Here is a 16,218-nt window from a genome sequence, read left to right as displayed (position 1 = left end):
AATGATCTCTGTACACCTGACACTCTTTGACTACAAACTCCCTTAGGAAACCCAGTGTGTTTACCCTACACATTATCATTCCTTCTCTTAATTCCTTCGCTTAAACAACCACTTATCTAAAACTTTTACCTTCAGATTTGATTTCTCTTTTGAGCTACAGATCCATATATCCACATATCCCACTAAACAGCATGAAACTCCATTTTCCACCTTTCACTTAATCACATCACCATTCAAACAACTGCCCAAGAGAGGTATCTTGGAGACATGCTAAAATCTTCCCTCTTTCTTTACCTCTTTAAAAAATCTATTTCTTTGGAATATTGTTTTCTCTATCACTACCTTAGTTCAGGCCCCCATATATTTTGCTGAGACAATATCCAAACTGGTCCATCTCATCTTTCTCTAATCCATCTATCATAGTGCTATCCATATAATCTTAGCAAATCATTCTGCTTTAAAACCCTTAACTTCCCACTGCCTATAGGGTAAACTCCAAACTCCTTGGTATCCTATATAAACAAGAGGCTTTATGATCTGTCCCCCGACTATCTTTCCAACCTCATCTCCTGGTCCTATATCAGGCTATTTACAGTTACCTACGTATAGTATCATGTCTCCTAAACCCTAAAAAGCTTATTTCTCTATAAGAAATAGTCTTCACCCTTTATTCTTTGCACACTAAACTTAAAACATCTTCCTGGCTCCTTTTAAGTGAGTCCCTGTCTTCTCTGCTCCTCAAAACACACTGTATCTCAATTTTAGGAGCTATCTATCAATAACTATTTGGATACATGTTTATGTACTCCACTGAACTATAAATTCCTTGAAGGCAGAAATTTTACCTTATTCCTTTTGTTTGTATTCCTTGTACCCGGCAAACAAGATACGAAATAACTAAAGGGACAGCTACCATCATAATAGTTAAGATTAAAAAATCAAGTTCATGGGCTTCCCTGGTGGCACAGTGGTTGAGAGTCCGCCTGCCGATGCAGGGGACACGGGTTCGTGCCCCGGTCCGGGAGGATCCCACATGCCGCGGAGCAGCTAGGCCCGTGAGCCATGGCCGCTGAGCCTGCGAGTCCGGAGCCTGTGCTCCACAACAGGAGAGGCCACAACAGTGAGAGGCCCGCGTACCGCAAAAAAAAAAAAAAAAAAAAAAATCAAGTTCATAAAGCTTTGCCTAAACAAAACAAATTCTGATCTTGAAAGTGACCAAATTAGAAGATATCCCATGATTTAGCACTATTTTCTTATTATTTTCCTTAACTAAAAATCTTTTTCTCAACTGGTTTTATGTGGATAGGTAAGCCAATTTTCATGTTTACCTGAAAAAAATTCCTATTAGAAAATCAAGACACATTTCTACCTACTTATCAAAAGAGTTAACTGTGAAGAAGACAGAGAGATTCCAAGGTACAGATCAATTAACAAAACAAGTTAAATTAGACTTGTGATATAATGAAGAATATATCTGATCTTTGATTCCTGGCACAGAACTTCAAAAACCTTGAAATTTCCTGATAGTAGTGTCTTTGTTATGCTAAAGAGGTGACTTAAGGTGAACCTTAAGATTCCCTCAGGATGGAGGCTGGTCACTAGAGACCAACCACATGATTAGAGTTGAAACTTTGGGTGAGCCCAATCTACAGAGGGTGGAGATGGACCTGAGATTGAATTCAATCACATGGCCAAAGATTTAATCAATCATACCTATATAGTGAAGCCCCAATCAAAATTCTGGACACAGTGGCCTGGTGAAGCTTCTTCTTTGGTGAACACAATGATGTGCTGGGAGGATGACACACCCAGATTCCACAGAGAGGGTATGATAGCTCTGTGTCCCCTTTCCCGCCCCAGCTATTGCCCTATGCATCTCTTCAATTCCTGATCTGTATCCTTTATAATAAAACTGTAATTGTAATTATAGTGGTTTCAGTAAGTTCTATGAGCCATTCTACCAAATGATCAAAACTGAGGGGTTGTGGTAGGCCCTAAACTTGTAGCAGGCTGGGCAGAAGTGTGGGTGGATTGGGGACACTGAAACTTGCAGCTGGCATCTTAAGTGGGGGCAGTCTTCAAAAAACTTTGCTCTTAACTTGTAGGGTCTTCTCTAACTCCAGGTGGTTAGTATCAGAATTGATCTAAATTGTAGGAAACTCAGTTGGTGACAAAGGATTGGTGTCAGAACAGTGACTTCAGAGAGGTCTTAATGTTTTTGTATGTTATATTTTTGAAGGAAGGGGGAAAAAAAGGTTCTTATTCATAAAGCAGGTATTTCTGCATATGTTAGCTTTCCCTGCTATCTCATTCTCCAAGGTCCCTGAAACCAGATTCAGATTCATCCTTTCCACCCTGACTCCCATAAATGGCCTCTTGGGTGACGATAATGTCCATGTAGATGATACATTCAACAACCTAAGCTGTCATTTCACTTTACCTTCACCTCAATTCCCCCACTTCTTATAAGCTCCTTCTCACAACTCTTAAATTAGGGGCCTCAGGCTCAATATTCCTTGGAGCCAGAAAAATCTCTTCAATTGTTGAACTGGGCCAGATATAACATACAACAGGACACTGTGAGGACTGAGGAAAACTGAAGAATGTATGTCCCAACAAAAGACTTGAGGAAGGGCGAGGGGCGGCCACTATTGAGACCTAACCTTGATGTCATCCAGGAAATACGGATTAACTGTTGTCAGATGTTCTGATTTCTTTTCAAAGAAAAGCAGAATTCTGCATGTTTATGTGAAATCTCCAGATTTTTAAATTTTAGCACTTAAAAAACAAACGAACTGTAGAAATCATCACAAAGGGTCATATATAAACCAAAGCCTGATGGTTTTTTTTTTTGTGTGTGAAAGCCCTATTTTGTGGTAATTTTCAAAATACTTGTGCAGTGATATTTCTTAGTGGACAGAAGCCTAAGAAGTGCAATGAATGCTCGAGGCAAGAGTGAGTCACAGGCAGGAGAATATTTGGAGATGAATGTAGTATTTACTGGTTTTGATGTTTTAAATCCATTTACCACCATGCATCTGAAATTTAATAAGCTTTCTACCTGAACCATGTCCCTCTAGAATATGATAGAAGCTTTAAAATGGAAGGGCTTATTCTTTAAAAGAAATAGAAGACCATAGGACTCTGTAATGCATTTTTTTTTTTTTTTTTTTTTTGCGGTGCGCGGGCGTCTCACTGCTGTGGCCTCTCCCGTTGCGGAGCACAGGCTCCGAACGCGCAGGCTCAGCGGTCATGGATCACGGGCCCAGCCGCTCCGCGGCATGTGGGATCTTCCCAGACCAGGGCACGAACCCGCGTCCCCTGCATCGGCAGGCGGACTCTCAACCACTGCGCCACCAGGGAAGCCCAGTCTGATGGTTTTTAATCACTACTTTAAATACTGAAATTCCTCAAAGCTGTCCAAGGCTCTTTTCTTTTCTCACTCTATATTCTCTGTAGGGAAATATCATCTCTCTCACGATAGGTAGATAGATAAACAGAGGATTCATAGATGTATAGTCTATTTTGTTAGAATGTTTCTGTAGAGTGAAACAGCTCACATACAATTGATAAACAGAATATCAGAATGACATGGAGTTCAAACGTGATTTTTCAGAGTACATTAATGTTTTGAAGCACCAAGTTAGCCGCTAAACAAAGAATACTCTAACACAAACTAAATGCAGTAAACCACTGAACAATGTAGTTCTGTTCAGAATGCCCATTCACCCTCTTGGCTACAACTGGTCACAGATTTTCCTACAAGTGCTTATTGTGTGGTTCCCCCAACCTTCATGAGAAAGAGACAAATAAGGACAATAAACCAGAACCAGCTATATCTGGCATCACTTTATATTTATGATATGCTTTGTGTCTACAACTGAGCAGCTTCAACCCTTCTTTATATCTGTTTCTATCCGGCTACCTTCATCTTCTCCTAAAGAGTCCTATGTTTATTGTAGTATTTCTTTACTTATTAAACAATTTAACATGTATTTTTACCTGCTGCTGGTATTTTCTAGAATGACTGTTTTTCTTGGTGCTCTGGTTACAAAGTTTCATAGGTTTTGAGAGCCTGTTCCCAACTCTATCTTTTCCAGACATCCTTTTATTTTTAGTGAATAATATCACCAAAGTTTTTCAAAACCTCATAGTGAAATGCCCTTATCTCTAGCCCAAACATCTCTCTTTTTTTTTTTTTTTTTTTTTTTTTTTGTGGTATGCGGGCCTCCCTCTGCTGCGGCCTCTCCCGTTGTGGAGGACAGGCTCCGGATGCGCAGGCTCAGCGGCCATGGCTCACGGGCCCAGCTGCTCCGCGGCATGTGGGATCCTCCCAGACCAGGGCGCGAACCCAGTTCCCCGGCATCGGCAGGCGGATGCGCAACCGCTGCGCCACCAGGGAAGCCCCCAAACATCTCTTGAGCTCCAGAACTAGATACCCAAATGTCTGCTCAACATCACCACCTGAAGTTTCTAAAGGCATCTCAAGGTTTATATATAATAAAAAGCAAACTTGTACTCTCCCCAAATTTCTCCTCCTCTAGTCTTCTCTGTATCAGGACACTGCACCATGAACCTCTCAAATATTCATGAAGGAGCCTGCCAACACCCTTAAGTATCATCATTTTATCTAGACTACTGCAATTGTCTACTAATTGGTTTCCCTGTAGCTATTTTTGTCCTCTACAATTCAATGTTCACACATGAGCTAGAACAATCTTTTAAAAATGTAAATTTAAAATAAATACTTCTGTCTTTTTGCTTAGTATAAAATCCAAAATCTTTAACATGTGGTCTGGCTTCTTTCTTTCACCACAAGTCTCTCACCATTCTCTCTTTTGTATTCCCTCTCCTACCACAATGAACCTTCTGAGCGCTCTCCCGCTTTTCTAACATCTAAGCTCCCTTCCAGTTCAGGATCTTTAAAAGTGCTCTTCACCCAATCCTCAGCTTGAGAAGCTTGGTGGTTTCACATCCTTAAATTGCAACTTTTTATTCTTGGGCCATAACTAATAAGTCTATCTAAATAGGCACCCCTCTCCCCTTAGTTATGTACCCTAACACGTATATTAATTTGATAGCATTTTTATCAATTATGCCATTATTTATGTGCTTACCACTCTATAGTTTGTCTTCCTTCACCAAGCTGAAATTTAATGAGGCCAGATATCATGTCTTTACTCTCTACTATATACCAGTGACTAGAAGAATGCTAGATGTTTTGGAATTCAATAAATAAATGAATGAGTGAATGAATGAATAAATGAGTAAGTGGAATTCTGTTCACCTAGCTAACTACGGCTCATCCTTCATTCAAGTAACAGTCTAGGGTCACTTTCTCAGGGAAGCCTTCCTGAGTTAGGCCCTCATTTCATACTCACATAGAACCCTGGACTTTAAAAATATATATATATTTATATACCATTTGTCACAATTTTTATGACATTTAATGTGCAATTTTTTTTACTACCCATCTTCTCCAATATTCAGATCCATGAGAACAATGAACCTGTGTGCCTTGTTCCCTATTATATCACAAGGGCCCACAAAGTACAATGTCTGGCTGACAGGAGATATTCAATAACTGCTGTTGATTAAATTTTTGTCAAAAAATTTGTTGAATGAACCTAATTAGAGGTTAGGATTTTTTCCCTCTTTATTACATTGTTAAAAACTAAAGAATGCTCAGCTTCTCCACCAAGATAGCTTTTATTTTTCAAAAGTTCACAAATAATTAAAATCAGGAAAAAAAAAACTCTTCTCTTTGAGGGGTTTATCATTTCCTCTAATGCACAAGTTTTTAATATTTGGGGGGAATAATATCCATTAACATTTGTGTGCTTACTATGTGTAAATTACTTTAATAAACACTAAAATCTCATTTACTGTTTATAATAACCCTACTAATCCCATTTTATAGGAAGAGATATTGAGGCTTACAGAGTTTACTTGGAGAATCTGAAAAAATATATGGATTTTCTCCTGAAAAATACACACAAGCATACATACACATAATTTTACTTACAACATCATAGGTTTTATAGACTTTCTAGAGTTAATTTACAAACCCGTAGGGTTGAGATCTCTGATAAAGAACTTCTGACTTAGCGATATCTTATACATGAATAGGCAATGCTTCCTTTTTCTTGTTTTCTATCTTCTTTTCAATTCTTAAAAGACACTTTCTAGACATTACAAACGCATTACCTAAATTTGCTTCATGTCATTTTATTCAACCTAAGCAGCTTTTATGAAGATACCTACAGGTACTCTGAAAAATGAAGTCTCACTAAATATTGAGTTAAATTTTACAAAGTTGATAATTTTGTTTGTTTTTGGCTGCACCACATGGCTTGTGGGATCTTAGTTTCCCAAACAGGGATTGAACCCGGGCCTGCAGCAGTGAAGGCATAGAGTCCTAACCACTGGACCGCCAGGGAATTCCCAAAAGTTGATAGTTTTGACTGTTTAGATTTTTATTATGAGACACACAGAGTTAACAACATATTCTTCCTGTAACACAGAAACACTTATAAACTGGATCAGTATATATTAAAAATCCTGCATAGCTATTAACAGATACCCACAACACTGTAAATCAACTATACTTCAATAAAATAAAATAAAAAACCCAGATATCCATGAGTCATTTCTCACTAAAGAAACCGTGTTAACAGTCTTTTTGCATAAGAAAATAATTTTTCCTGATTTCCAAAAAGTTGAGTATTATTTCTTGTTTGTTTTGATAATGATATCTCTTCTCAAAATTCAAAATTAATGCAAAGACATGCCTTATCTTACTTCTCACATCTACTGAAAATAAAAACTTGGAAGATAACATTTCAAAATACATTTATAAAAACAAAAACACTAGAGCTATTAAAAGTTCATGTACACTTATCAGGCAACCAGTAGGCAAAATACACCATTTCTCTAACACAAAACAACAGGCAACAAAATAACCCTCTTACCTGTCAAGGTCTGTACTGCCCTTTCGCTGGAAGGCAGCGGCTCCTTTCTGTGAGGCCGATTTAATGAAGTGTCCTGTGCAGAAAACAGTCCAGGGCTGTCAGTTAATTTCTTTCGGCCACTGGAGTTAGGGTTTGAAACTCTGCAGCTCCCTATTGCACTTGTGAAAAGGTTTGTATGTTCATCACTGCTGGCCAGATCAGAGTTGGGAGTGAATCCCCCAAGGGATAAACTTGGAGAACTTTCTGAACAGTCAATCTGTAAAGGTGTCTGCAATCCCAAGGCCAATGGACTAGATTCTGAAGGCTCTCGGTGGACCCACTGCTCTTCTCTGTTTATTAAGCTTTTTGAAGGAGAGAGATGAGGGCAGGACATATGACACCGGTGCTTTTCCTTATGTTTATAGCGCTCTCCAACAGTATCCTTTCCAAATCGATAGCGCTTCAAAGATTCTAGGACGGATCTGGAAGAGCCAGTGTCCATGGAAACCTGTGGCTGCTCAGAAGAACGGTGTTCTCTGTGTTTGTGACGGTGCCTGTGTTTGTGCTCGACCATCCAACCATAGGCCATCTCGGGAGGGACGCTAGGGTAGGTACTCATAGAAAGAAGGGGAGTCCTGCTGGTTGTAAGAAAGGCTTCCTGTCGAAGTAGCTTATGCTTTTTCTTATGGTATTTGGTGGGATTGAGAAGTAAATGACCAGCATGCATATAGGAAGGAGGTGGAAGTGGAGTGGTGAAAGATGGAGATGGAGGAGGTGGATAAAGAGTTGGGGGATACCTTCCATAGTAACCTAATCCTATGGGAGCAGCTGTAAGGGGTGAGGGAGAGTAAGGCATGCCATAAGAAGGATAGAATCCAGTACTAGAAAGAGGAAAACTAAGGCTGTGCATAAAAGGCATTTCAGCCATTGCCTCCCTCATCTTAGGGGGTCTCCCTCTCTTCTTTTTTAAGTCAGGTTTTCGAATGTAGTGCAAAGGGTCTAAGGGGAAAGAAGGATGCGTATAGAAACTATTAAAGTTGATTCGAAAAATAGTTGGCAGAAGGTCTCGGGGGATAAAATGATGACTTCGATGAGTGATTCGAATTTCACTTAGGCGACTTATTAATTCCTCCAGATCTGCAATAAAGTCTGGATCCTGTCTATTTCGGAGTTGGGGATATTTCTTTTTCCGTTTTCGTTTTTGCCTTTTCATCTTGTCGTAGCTGAGGTAATCATGATTCCTGCGCTTACATTTATGTTTATGTTTTTCTTTAAGACTGCTTAAGACTGTAGAGGTTTCAGGGGGAATTAGAGAAACATGCTCAAAAGAATGCCTCCTCTTTTTTTGCCCACAAAATTTCTCTGCCCTGTCTGATGTGCTGTTATTATCTGTTCCAATTCCACTATCACTGGGAATGGTCTCATCACTATGAGACTCACTAATAGGAGAAGGAGTAGCTTCTTTCAGAGATGTGAGTTCACTCAAGTGAGAAGGAGAATTTGGCAACAAAGTAGGAGGAGATAACCGCCTCCTCCCCTTTGAGGCCTTCTTCATTGCAAGAGTCTGAATCATACTGCCCTGTCTGGAGTGTAAATGCAAATATGGCACTGAACTGGGTTCAACAAAGCCTGCATCACTACTTACAGGGCTCTGACCTCCACTAGTCCCAGAAGACTGAGAGCAAATAGGTGATGGAAGAATCTCAGAACTACTAGCAGATGAAGGCAGTAAAGATGGAAGAATCTGTCCTAATGCTGACCCAGCTGCCTGCTGAGCTGTTTGTTCAAGAACAGCAAGGCTGGTAGGGCTACCAGAAAGAATGCCATTTAAGACAGTTTTTGGTTTTCGACCCCTCCTCTTTCCTATGTAAATGGTTCCTTTCTTGCTGACATTTATCTGTTGGCCCAATTTAGAGCCAAATGTGGCGGCAAGACTTGACACTGTATTATGGAGTTTGGATTGCACTTTCCCTTTATTACTTGATTCTACAGAGCTTGAAAGAATCTGATTCAACAGTTTCTTTCTCTTTAAAGTCTTCATTTTATTTATTTTGCGGATAATTGTTTTCATTAACTGTCCATTGTTTCTCTTCGTAATTTTTTTATCTGGTTCCATCTCAAGGTCACTCATACTACAGACAGTTGGCCTGTGACTGTCATCTAGATCATCTGGATCCTGAAGCTGATCCTCACTCTCAAAGAAATCACTGCTACTTCTATGGTTGTCACTTTCAGAGTCAAGCTTGTTTGGACTTTCAGTGGCAACAAATGGAGCCACTGATAGTACAGGTGGCTTCATCTTGACTGGTGACCTCATTTGCCTCTTAGGTCTGCCTCTCTTTTTTGGAAAAGGAGACACAGACAGACTTTGTTTGAAGGAAGGAATTTCAATTTCTGGCTGTAAAATTGGGGGTTCTTGTTCTTCCTTAGACTGCAAAGAAAAAACTTTAGAGGCAGGAATTTTTAAAGTCCTTTTAGGTGGACCTTCCAGCTGAGGCATCTCCTTAGATTTAGGTCTTCCTCTTTTGGGTTTATAAATATCAGACAAAAGATCACTAGACACACACATACCGGAGGATAGTTTGTGAGTAGCAAAAGACTTATGAGATGGTTTTTCACTATCAGTTAAGAGAGCAAGAGATGGAGTTGTAGATTTGCTCAACTTTGGTAATCGGCGTTTAAGGAAGTCATGATCTACAAACGAAGATGGTCCAATGTTTTTCATAAACTTGGCTGGCTCGGAATTACTATTTGATAGTGAACTACAAGAAACATTTTTAAAAAGCTCTGATCTTTCTAATTCTAGCCCTTTTGGAGACCGGCATGTGCTTCTTGCCACCACTTTAGTCCACCGAGGTTTTCTTCCTTTCCTTTTTTTTAATGGTTTGGACTGCAAAGTAGTGCTTAGGCTTTCAGTAACTTGGCAGTGTTTGTCGGATGCAGTTACTGCACCAAGTTTTAGAAAGGGCTTGTTACTAAATAAACTAGTGAAGTTAACAACTGAAGGCGTAATTGTATGAATACTGGATTCAGAAGTCAAACTTGGCTTTTTTCCCAGAGAAGAGCTTATTCTTGGAATATCTATATGTGTAGTTTTGGAATCATTTACCTCTTTATCAATTCCTTTGCATTCAATATTCATGCTATGACCCACAGACCTATGACCAATGTTCAAATGGGTACCTTCAGAAGTAAATTGGTTCTTTCCGACAGATTCAGAAATTTCTTCCATTAGTTCTGTGGTAGGACTTAAAAGTAACGGATTAGGAGCCATCTGTGAAGACGTTTCAGGGGGACTTCTGGTTAAAGGATTAACAGATACAGTAGGTGACGGGGAAGGGAGATTGCTTTCTCCTACTGCACTAAAAGGGGATTTTGCTGTAGATGCATCAGAAGCAACTCCCATTTGAAAGTCCGGAGAAGTGCAATATACGGGAGGTTGCTTTTCATGCTTTGAGGTTTCATAAGACCCCCTTTCACTGGATGAGAAACTGTCTTGCTGAATGCACGTTCCTTCATTAAACATTTCTTTCTCCAAATTAATGATTTCCTTTCGAACTGAGAACTTTTCCAATATGCTTTCTTTACTCTGTCGTATAACATTCTTCTCAAAAGTTTTGCTGGTGGCACTGTCTTTCAGGGATTCAGAAAGTTCCTGACTTTCACGACTATTGATGTTTGTACTACAAGAAGCCTTAAGTGGTTCCTGAGTGGGGAGCAGTGCTTCCGCTTTAAGGTTTATGGCATCTTTACTGACCAGTCCTGCCATAGGACAACTCACTAGTTTCTTTCCAATGTCCTTATTAACTAATCCCATTGTTGAATTTGCTACAATCTTCTTCGCACAGTCCTTGGCCACTAGGCCAACAGTAGAACCCAATTTCTTTCCCAAGTCTTTATTAACTAGTCCAACCACAGTGCCAAGTCCTAGCTTCTTTCCAGGTTCCTTATTCACTAAACCTGGAACAATACCAATTCCTAGCTTCTTTCCTGAATCTTTGCTCAGCAGTCCTACTGTAGTGATATTCCCTGGCTTTTTGCCTAAGTCTTTATTAATGAATACCGCTGTAGTGCCAGTTCCTAGTTTTTTCACAGAGTCCTTATTGACCAATCCTACTGCTGCATTAAACACTGGCTTTTTCCCAGGATCTTTAGTTACCAATCCAACCGCTGTGCTGATAGTTGGTTTTTTTATTAAGTCCTTATGTATTATTCCAGCTACAGAGCCAACGCCTGCTTTCCTGATCAAATCCTTGTTAACCAATCCCGCAGTAGTGCCAGTTCCTAACTTCTTAGGTTTTGTCTTGGAAGACTTGGAGGGAGGACAAGTTGCAATGAGCTGTGCCAACTTTTCCGTTACACTCGTTCCTCCATTAAGTAATGCCCTGTCCTTTAAATCAGGATCCTGGCTACCAACAAGAGTAGATGATGCTGCATTAATGTAATCTGTCATTTCTGAGTGTACTGGAGAAAGCTTCTTAGACAAAGTATTGTTTTCTCCCTGTGAATGAAGATGGATGCTCTCCTCAGACTGGCATTCAATGGCTGCAACATCACCTGATTTCTTGTACAACTTTGAAGGATCCTAAAATTTGAACAAGAAAAGGGTTTCAGAGAGAGTAAAGCTTATATACCATTTCAGTTTAGCATTACAATCAAACAAACTAAATGATGACAAATCAGATATAAGATAGGCAATAGTGTTTTAAAAAACCTAACTAATGTTATACTGTCACAGTATGTTAGTTCCTCTACTGCTATGTCAGAGGCTATCAAGATGTAATCTTTGTTGACTTCCAACCATATGAACATACATATTATTGAGTATTTAGAAATATCCCTATGGCATTTTTTGACATTGTTTTAAAAAGGCAAATTAACAGTCTACTTTCTCCTTACATGGACTAAATATACATTAGCATATGAATGTACTGTTTTTGAAAAGATATTGTTAGTTATAATATCCCATGGTCCTCGTTTAAAATAATGGTTCTTTGCCTACCGCCTTATTTGATTTCAATGATTTCAAACCAATGCAGGACAATTCCTGACCAACTTTTACTCCTTTAACACATTCTTAATTATAATCTTGAATGAGCAGTCAAGTTCTCTCTTCATGTGAGAAGAACAGAAAAGACAATAAAATATGTTCATATTTTGTTTAGAATGTGTTTTTATATAAAATCTTAGAGTTGGAAGTAACTTTTAAGTCATAATATAAATTGCTATCTAATGTATGAATCCTCATTTTATACTTTACAAATGAATTTATCATTTCACACAACAGTCTGTTTTACTTTTAGATAACAAAGATTTTTTTCTTCTTCAAGTTTCAGCAAAGTTTTTTTTTTTAAGGTATAACTGACATAAAGAGTCTTTCTTAACTATAAAATACAAATGAAAGACTTGAACAAATGTAAAGACATACTGTGTTTGTGGATAGGAAGACATGAAGCTGACAATTTCCCCTAAGCAAATTTATAAATTTAATGTGATCCTAATAAAAATAACAAGATTCTCTCAGGAATAAGAAAAGTTATAACATTCTTTGGGAAAAACATATAAGCAAGAATACCTAGCAAAATCTAAAAAGAAGGGGATAACTATCAAATATTAAATTAATTTTTAAAGCCTCTATCACTAAAACAGTATAGCACATGAAAAGACAAAAGATCCAATGGGCCAGGATACAAAACCCAAAACCAAATTCATGCATATATGGAAGTTTTGTACGTAAAATGGTATAATCCCTACAAAATAGAAATTGGCAATAACTAGAAAAATACCACATCCATTTATTCCTTTGACCACTTTTAGGGGATCTACCCCAACACACACGGGCAAAAAAATCTAATGTTTGCAAAAAGCTAAAAATGTACCACCATTTTAATAACAAAACCCTAAAACAGTCTAAATGATTACCTACAGGGGACTGGCTGAATAAATCAAAGTATATCTGTACAATGGACTGCCATAAAACTGGAAAAAAAAGAGAAGATATCAATATATTGCTATCGAATGCTCTTTATATGTATTATTAAATGAAAAAAGCAAGAATTTGGACAGTGGTTATAATATGCTATCTTCTGTGTAAGAAGACAGGAATATGAATATATATACATATCTGGTTATATTAAAAATGGAAGAATAAACAGATTAATGAAAATAGTAACCTATCAGGGAGGAAACTCAATACAACCAATATCTGACTGACTCAAAATTAAGGGGACTATCTCTTCTTTTGGACTGGACCCTTACAATTTTGTCCAAGAGGAAACTGGCTTTTCTGACAGTCTCATATTCAACTGGCATATATTAAGCTTGTGATTAAAGAAACACATTTTCTTCCCATATTGTTAAAGAAACAATATTCCCATTTTGTATTTTTACAGTTACTTTTCAAACTTAAAAATTAAAAGGCTTTATTAAGTATTTTAAAATATATTTATAACTGAAAATTGTGACACTTCCATTTTAAAACTTACCTTTAAAAATCTGTCTGAACAAACTATGACTATGTACCATAGCATAGATAATGCTCACAAACAAGACTAAGTGAAAGGATACAGATAAAAGTGTGTACTATATAACTCCATTTATATTAACTTCACAAACAGGCACAACTAATTATGATATTTAAAGACAGGAAAATGGTTACCCCTGGTGTGGGGCAGTGATGAGAAAGGAGCACAAGATCTTGGTGGGTGCTGGTAACGTTCCATTTCTTAAATTGAATGCTGGCTACACGAGGTGGTTGAGTTTGTGAAAATTCACTGAGTTTCTACATTTATATTTATGTTATACTTCAATAAAAGTTATTTAAAAAATTCTGTCTGAAAGAAAAGTAGAAACATCCAGCTCCCTTAACATGCTTAAAAGACTGTACTGAAATCTGGTTTTTCACCTTTGATGGAAATGAATATCTCAGGTTAATTAAAATCATCCTAAAATAGTTAGTATCCCACAGTAAATGGTCTATGATTAAAGAAGGAAAAAATAAAAATAAAACAAAAAAACGCAGATAATTTGATTTTGGTTTCAAAGATTTTTTTCTTCCAAATCCTGACACTGAATAAACTGAGTGAATGAGATAATATTAATAAGATGTTGAAAGCTACAATTGGTACTGGTAATATTATTCTCTTACCTTTCTAAGAACCTCTTAAAATGACAACCAGTAGTAAGAGGTATCATTTTTAAGAGTTTATTATGTTAGTCAATGAAAAAGATATTGTATCAAAACATCATTTTAGGCATATAATTTTCTTCAACTTGAAAACAAAGATAAAAGTATGCTCATTAGAAAAGAGGGAAGGTATAAACACTACCATCCATAAATAAACAATTTTACATTTCAGATACTTCACCATATACTCAAATACATGTACATTCTTTCATAAAAATGGGGCCAAAAATGCTTGCTGTTTCATAGCCCACTTAAACAATACGAGGAAGACACCTTTTAACACAAATAAATCGAGTCAGACTATCAATTCAATGGTTTCGTAATAGTTCAAAATTCATAAAATCAACCTCATACTGGTTGCTTTTTAAACAGCGTTGTGAGGCATGCAGGATCCTAGTTCTCTGACCAGGGATCGAACCTGTGCCCCCTGCAGTGGAGGAAGCCTGGAGTCTTTAACGACTGGACAGCCAGGGAAGTCCCAGTTTTTGGCTATTTCTTCTTGTAAGGAATATAATGATGAACATCCAATTATATAAATCTTTGCCTATTTGTCCAATTATTTCCTTCAGATCAACTTCTAAAAGTGGAATTGCTTGATCAAAGGGTATATACAATAGGGACTTCCCAGGTGGTCCAGTGGTAAGAATCCGCCTTCCAATGCGGGGGACGTGGGTTCGATCCCTGGTTGGGGAACTAAGATCCCACAAGCCGCGGCGCAACTAAGTCCATGCGCCACAACTACTGAGCCTGCGCGCGCGCCGCAACTACTGAGCCTGCTCGCGCGCCGCAACTACTAAGCCTGCGTGCTCCGGAGCCCATGTGCCACAACAAAGAGCCTGCACACCACAACTAAGACCTGATGCAGCCAAATAAATAAATAAATATTTTTTTAAAAAGGGTATATATAATAAATAGTTCCACGTGTAGGACAGCTCTGTATCAAGAAAGACTTTTTTAACGGAAAAAAGTTCATTATAAAAATTCAGAATTTATAAACACTACATTTCTGTAACCCAAGATAATACCTTGTGACTTGTGATATTCTACATTTTTAGGCAATGATATTCTTATGGCAGAAACAGTAACCGACAACCTTCCTTCTGACAATTTTGAAATGAAACATCAGACTAACAGTATTCATGTCAATCTTAATGTTCCCAAACCTTGACAATTGGGTGATTTGGCTATAGTTCTCTTCAGAAAATATGCTCTCTCATTTACTGTTCCAATAAACTCATTGAGTTTTCATTTCAAATGCCATTATTTCTAGGATTAATTACTATTTGGTTCATTTTCAAATCCACTTGTTACCGTCCTGTTTTTATCAAATGGTTATCTTTTTGCCCATTTTAACCATTTCAAAATCTTTCAGATGGTTTCAATATTTCCAGATCTTTGGTAGTGAAGTCTATGCTCATCTGTTGACTCTTTCCCTCCTGTTGGTTTGTGTTATACGGCTTGTAATGTTTTCTCATTATGCTATGTGGGTTTTATTTTTGTGAATGTCAATGTTCTAAATGTGAAGAAAATATTTTTTATTCCCATTGTCAGTGTTTAAGATTTCACAACCTATAGATACACTTTTGGGGCATTTCTATTTACATTTCACTTACTGCCTGGTATTATGAACAAGACATCCTGTCACATGATTTTGCAGGCCTTGTATATTTTTTCAACAGTGTAATAGCTGTTTGAGGTCCATGTCATTTTTCTGAATTGTGGAGTTTATCATTTCTTATTTAGAAGAGCCCTTAATATTTTTGAAATAATATTTATTTCTCTCATGTTGCACATCTGTCTCCCAATTTACTGGTTGTCCTTCTACTTCCTATTATTTTTCTTAAAAAGAAGTTAAATGTACTGAGAAACATATGAAAAACTGTACTAAGTACCACACATATTCTGTCATTTGATCCTCACAACAACCATATGATGTGGTTAATGTAATTATCCTCATTAAATTTATTTTTTTTAAAAATAGGAATAGTTTAGATACTAGATTGCCTGGTCAAGGTCACTTGGGCTTCCCTGGTGGCGCAGTGGTTGAGAGTCCGCCTGCCGATGCAGGGGACACGCGTTCGT

General features: G+C 37.8%; 1 protein-coding gene across 1 annotated transcript in view; it reads right to left on the bottom strand.

The window, feature by feature from the left end:
* ASH1L (ASH1 like histone lysine methyltransferase) overlaps positions 1-16,218 on the bottom strand; it is a 237,333-nt gene that overhangs the window by 164,947 nt on the left and 56,168 nt on the right. The window contains exon 4 of the mRNA XM_024116023.3: positions 6,972-11,535. Within this exon, the coding sequence (XP_023971791.1) occupies positions 6,972-11,535 (4,564 nt within the window). The remainder of the gene's footprint in view (positions 1-6,971; positions 11,536-16,218) is intronic.

The sequence above is a fragment of the Physeter macrocephalus genome, chromosome 4 (assembly GCF_002837175.3).
Source record: "Physeter macrocephalus isolate SW-GA chromosome 4, ASM283717v5, whole genome shotgun sequence".
NCBI lineage: Eukaryota > Metazoa > Chordata > Mammalia > Artiodactyla > Physeteridae > Physeter > Physeter macrocephalus.
Note: the sequence above shows the minus strand (reverse complement) of the source record. Positions and strands in the feature narration are given on the sequence as shown.